The sequence below is a fragment of the Condylura cristata genome, unplaced genomic scaffold, assembly GCF_000260355.1.
Source record: "Condylura cristata isolate star-nosed mole 26May11 unplaced genomic scaffold, ConCri1.0 scaffold00029, whole genome shotgun sequence".
NCBI classification, from domain to species: domain Eukaryota; kingdom Metazoa; phylum Chordata; class Mammalia; order Eulipotyphla; family Talpidae; genus Condylura; species Condylura cristata.
The window spans coordinates 110,287-116,635 of NW_004567130.1; the positions used below are offsets into that span (position 1 = coordinate 110,287).

A 6,349-nucleotide genomic window follows, 5' to 3' on the forward strand; every position below is an offset into this window, starting at 1 on the left:
ACAATTCAGTCATATTTCCAAAAGTAACTAGGAGCGCTCCTATAACTAACTGTAAAACGGTTTTTACCGATGGATCAAAAAATGGGATTGGCTCTGTAGTAGTAGATGGAAAAACGTACACCACTGCTGTACAGGCCTCAGCTGCACAGGTCACCGAGCTATCTGCAGTAATTCTGGCTTTCAAGTTGATGGAAAAAAGTTCCTTTAATCTGCTTACTGATAGTTTATACCTTGTCAATTCGGTATCAGTTTTGGAGATTGTACCCTTTACTTCCCCAGATTCTACGGTGGCACCCTATTTTGTTACATTGCAAAATTTGATATTACAGCGTCACCATCCCTTTTTTTTGGACACATTAGAGCTCATACCGCTCTCCCTGGACCATTGACAGAGGGCAACACCTTGGCAGACCTTGCCACCCGTTCTACGCTCATCCTTTCTAATCAAGAACAGGCCCAGGCTTTTCATGATAAATTCCATGTCAATTCGACCACCCTAAGCAGACTCTTTCAAATACCCAAAATCATATCTCGACAAATAGTCAAGGCCTGCCAACATTGTGCACCTCTTATCCCCGTTCCATCACTACGAGTAAACCCCAGAGGATTGTTACCCAACCACGTGTGGCAAATGGATGTCACCCACATCCCAGAATTCGGAAACCTTAAATATGTACATGTTTCAATCGATACCTTTTCTGGAGTCATTATGGCCACTCCACATGCAGGTGAAAAGATTACTCATGTGATTCAACATTGCCTCCACACCTTTGCCTGCTGGGGGCCCCCAAAACTGATCAAAAGTGATAATGGCCCTGCATATATGTCCAAGGGCTTTCAAACCTTTGCCCATGTCTTTGGAATTCAATTGGTTACTGGGATTGCATATAACCCCCAAGATCAGGGTATCATGGAACGAGCTCACCTTACCCTAAAAACTTGTTTACAAAACAAAGGGGGGGTGGGGTATTCTATAGAACCCCTGAGAGAAAATGAATCTTGCCCTCTTCATTTTAAATTTTCTAACATTAGATAACAGCGGCCAGTCAGCAGCTGAGCGTCATTACTCTCCAGCCCCGCTTCCAGAGCACTTTGTATTATGGAAAGAAATCTTGACAGGTGTATGGCGAGGCCCGGACCCCGTTCTACACTGGGTCCAAGGATCGGTTTGTGTTTTCCCGCAGGACCAGACTGGCCTGGTGTGGGTACCCGAACGTCTGATCCGTACTGCTGCAGCACCTGCAGGAACACAGAAATATGACTCCACTCCTCGTTCTCCTGACACTCCTGCCCTGGACGACAACTCTGCCCCTCCTGTGGACGCCGACTGAGGTCACCTTGTGGGCCACCGTCTGGGCCTGGCCGTTTCCCCTTCCGGACACTGTACCAAGTTTGCCACCTTTGAAAATGCGACATTTCCTGTGCCGCCACACTCAACAATTTGACTGCACTCACAGCACAGGCTTTGGACACCCATTCTCAAATTAATGAACATATCCATATGGGGTTGATGCTGCTAAATCAGCATATGGACTTACTCCAGGAACAGATGGACATTGTGGCTCAAGTCATGATGACTGGCTGTATCCTCACCCACCAAGGATTTTGTGTCACTGCGGTTCAATATTCCAATTATACTATTGCAGCCAATATGTCTAAACAAATTTCCGCAATGTTAACGGGTCCATGGTCCTCCCAATTTCAAAACCTCACCAGAGACTTGCGAACTCAGATTTTGCAACTCAATGCTATGCGTGTCACCCCTTTAACTGCCAACCAACTGTCTTTCCTCATGCAATCCTTTCTTGACTTTGGAAAGACTTGGTTTGGGTTCATAGCCTTAGGCATTGTACTCTTCCTGATTAGTGTGCTCTGTATTCGCTGCCTTTACAATTTGCAACAACAAATGTCATGCAATCGTGCGTTGGTCCATCAGGCTTTTGCTGCCATGGAGGCAGGCGGCTCCCCTGGTATAAGGCTCACTATGCTGGACCGGTAGTCAAAGACAGGTAATGTAGAAGGCAGCCACAGATCAACCTAAGACAGACGCCGTAGCATGCTCTACGGTTGTTGATGATGGGTAAGACTGTGGTTAGGCCGCTCAACCTAAGACAGGCACGGTCCCTTGCCATTTATAATTAAACAAAGGGGGAGCTGTCGGGGTTCCTGGGACCCTAGCCCCATGATTCAGCAGCCAAGATGGCGCCTGGCCTTTAGCCAGTGCGGTTAAGCTGGTGAAAAACAAAATACGTCAACACCCGCCTGTATAAGGAAGTTAAATCTTATTGGACATGCTTTTGCATGATCAATGTATGCTCGTTGTGTGTCCTGCCTAAATATGGTTGTTATACACGTGAGCAGTGCTCTAATTGGCCAATGAATGCTATTTAAGCAATGCGCTTCCCCTGAGAGGGAAAGCAAGCAAGAGCGAGAGCAAGAGCAAGCGAGGAGGAGGGCGCGCGTGTGCGAGGGAGAAGAATAAAGGATCCAGAAGAAGATATATCGTGGCGTCTTTCTGCTGGCAGAGAGTGCGTCGCACATTGTCATTTATTTTTAACAGTAGTATTATTTGATCAAAAGAGAGGGTTTTCACTTTTTTTTTTTTAAAGATTTATTTATTTGTACATACAGAACTGGGGTACAGGCCAGAGGCTCAGAGGCAGTGAGAGACTTCACCAGAGACAGAGTGGGGAGCAGAACAGGCAGATCAACGAAGTACACTGCTGAGGGGAGCAGCGGGCAGGTCAGGAGAGGTCTGCCACGCCATGTGGTCTCCTCCGGGGGCAGGCGGGGATCGAACTCATGCGGAAGTGGCTTTAGCTTCTCAGTGCAATGCTTTAACCCGCTGCGCCACCAGGGAGGGCCGGGTTTTCACTTTTTATGTTACTAAGTTGAATTTCAAAATTGTTCATCCTTAAAAAAATAAATATCATCCTTTGGAAGGCATCCTTAAAAAAATAAATATCAACATCAAAAACATAGTAGAAGGTCTGGTAATGAACACACACACACAACACAGGGTTTAAGAAGTGCTAGGAAATAAACAAAAAACCACAGAATGCACATCTATCTCCTGAGGCTGTCTCAGAGTGAGGGCAGGGGCTGTGTAAAAGAACCGCACCTGTTAGGACAGGGTGCTCACCACCACCCTGCCTCTCAGAGTGAGGAGCAAGTTAACAGTGCCACCGCTGCCACTCCGCAGCCTTCGCTGTGGGAAGCGCATTTCATTCCTGTTTCTTCAATTCCTCTTCCTACCTGGGGCCCTAACTGTTTCCACTACTCACTGATATGTCCAAAAGGGACTTAGTTACATTTCTGTTGATTTACAACCCATTCTCTGGAAGATGAAGCTGTGTTCCTGTGACAAAGATGAAATAAAACACCAGTGTAACTCAACATTTCAAGGTTTTACACTTTGGTTGGTTTTGCAAAACTGATGAGTCTACAACAGTTTCCATTTTTGAGAAAGTGACTCTTCCTGTTTGAGAACCCATCTCCCTCCTCCAAAGTGTCCTTCTCAGGTTGCTCAGGAAAGGCCACAGGGAGGAGGCAGTGACCCGTGCAGAGGCGCTCAGGCATTTCTGCCTGACATTTCGTCCAGGCAGCGGGTCACCACGGAGCTGCTGTCTCCTCCTGCACTTTGCTACAGCATGGAGCTGTCGGGCACCCAGAGTGTACGGGCAACCGATAGTGCGGGCACCCTAGAGTGCGGGCACCCGAGAGAGTTCGGGCACACGGTGAGTGCACACTACTCTGGAAGATGCTCTGCACACTCTACTTTGTTTCTTGTCTCACTCCTACCTTAGTTACATCTTTTCGCGCTGCCAGTAACGCCACCCACAGCTCACTTGGCATGATCCCAAGAGTCTGCTGTCGGGTATCTGCCCAAGCCTGGCTCCAGCCCCAGAGGCCACGACCGTGGCCAGGGGCACAGCCCAGGGCTTGTGCCCCGTGGCAAGACTCAGGCCCCCAGCAGGCTGCACCCAAAAAGCCTGTGTTCTCCCAGGACTCCTGCCTCCTCCCTTCTGCCTCGATGCCCCATACCTCAACTGCTGGTCCAGGTCATTCAAGCCACTTATCTGCAGCCTGAACCTTAAACACATCGCCACTGAGGGCAGCTCTGTGGGCCTTCCTAAGGCCCAGTCTTCTCTTGCAGACTGCCATACATATGCTTCGATAAGTTGAGATTGCAGTTGGCAATAGGGTCTGTGAAGACTTTCTTCTCTGGGATGGCGGGCCGCCGGGGTTTCCAGCGGAAAAATTTCCACATTGTGGAACACAGGCCTCCAGGGGCCTCCCCGGAGGCCTGCCTCTAGCATCCAACACTGGTCCTTAGGGATGAGTCCAACCAGCCAAGCGCTGCTAGTGGACACGCCACAGGTCCGGGAGCCGGGTGGTCACAGCAGCTACCAAGCTCCAGGAGGGTTGGGAACCTTTGAGTTGGCAGAATCAACGGTTGCCAAGCAACACCCATACACAGCAATGCGCACATCACAGGGGCAGGTGCCCCATGTTCATGGAGTGTAGGTGCAACGTTGAAACCTATGCTTTCTTTTCTTTTCTTTTCTTTTTTTTTGACAACTATTGGTGCTGGCTTTTATATTCCTGATAAGGGCAACAGACATAACAAACCATAAAACAATAAATGAACACTATTAGAGAAAAAATTAAAATGAAAATCTCTTCTAACCTAATATACTCTCTATAAAATGGAGACAGGGATGAAACAATTCTATTACTGAATAATCACGGTGCCTGTGTACATAAGCACCATACCTGAGATCATATACAAAGACATCACATCCAATCTTAACTCCAGACCCCAAATGCACTACATTTAGCTTTCGGTAAATCATAAACTTGTCCAGGCTTTCAAGCCCATTCTCAGATAACCATATTAATTTTCAAATCACCCTGGGATTTTTGTGCTTTATAATTTTATCTTGAGAGGGTGATAGAGTACACACACAGAATTACCTAGAGAATTGCGTCAGTGATTCTGAGAGAGCTGTGGGTCAGCACACGTTTGTCTATAGAACCTTCTCAGTTGCCGAACAAGGGGTTGCTGGTGGTGGTTTTGTGCATAGAGGCTCTGAGCTGCATCTGACATACCCCGCAAAAAATGACACAGCCCGGAATGTCAGCAGCTCATGTTGACCAACTGGGCTGTGGCCTCCTCCCGGAGGGAGGTGAGGCAGCTGCATGTTGGTAGACTGAGCCCGTTTCCACTGGTTCCAAAGAGCAGCGCCTACGGAAACCATGTTTTTCTGCGCTGCACAGCTCCTGCTTGTCTCCTTCATCTTAGTTTTGAAAGTTGTAAATCAGCACTCCTGACAAACTGGCGATTGGCCACTGACACACTGACCACCTCCTACTGGGTACTTGGCAAACAAAGTAAGGGTGCAGTAAGTGGGGAGAGTGCAGATAACTTTTATTGAGTTTGATATTGGTGTTTCACTTCCAAATTGGTTACGTTTTCAACATTAAACAGCTCTTTGCTCTGTAGTTATACGCCAGCACGCTGATTACTGAGAAGTATGTCCGATGCCAGCCTGACTTATAAATTGGGTTGCACTGACTCAGGGTCCCATGCTGGGTGACTGTGACATTATGTCTGTGAGGAATGGCTGCGTTTTGAACTGTGGTTTTGTTAACATTTTGTTAGTTTTAAGCCAGTGTTTTTTCAAACACTTATCTATTGATGAGTCATAATTGATTTTGTGGATGATAATTTAAGAAAAGTAAAACAAAATATTAAAATAAATGCCCTGTGTAGTAAGGGCAGTTATTTTCATGGTCTTCAGAAAAATTAATATCATTTTTACTTTGAAGTTGTGATCCTAAATTTTTGGGGAAAAGTTTAATTTATAATACTGGCCTACAGAATTTCTGGCAAGGTTCTGACAAGGTCAAATTAACAGGTCACCATCTGCTCTGTAAATACAGGTTCTTCAACAAATTGTGTATTTCAAGCATGCCTGTGCCAGGCATTGGGCTTTGTTCTGGGGATGTGACAGTCAGTAACAGTCGGCCCCTGCTTTTGGAGTTAACATTTTTAGGGTAAATAAAAGAAAATGATGAAGACAAAGTGGACAGTATGGTAGGTGGGGGATAAGGGATGAAAATGAAACAGAAGTGAAGAGAAGCTGGGAATGTGAGGGAGTGGTTGTTTGAAATATTTAAGAGCCTCTCTGAGAAGGAGGCTTGGAAAAGAATAAGACAGTAAGAGGAGCAGAAAATACAAAGGCCCTGAGCGAGACGCATAGTTTCGTGTGTTCAAGAAACAGCACGGAGGTTCACGTGGCCAGAAGCAAGCGCGTGGGGAGAGGAAGGAGAAGGTCCATAGCCC

General features: G+C 46.8%; 1 protein-coding gene across 1 annotated transcript in view; it reads left to right on the forward strand.

Moving 5' to 3' along the window:
- Nucleotides 1-1,331, forward strand: part of LOC105854198 (endogenous retrovirus group K member 11 Pol protein-like) — a 9,938-nt gene extending 8,607 nt beyond the window's left edge. Inside the window, 1 exon segment of the mRNA XM_012730820.1 lies at nt 1,185-1,331. Within this exon segment, the coding sequence (XP_012586274.1) occupies nt 1,185-1,331 (147 nt within the window).
- Nucleotides 1,332-6,349: the final 5,018 nt, after the last annotated feature.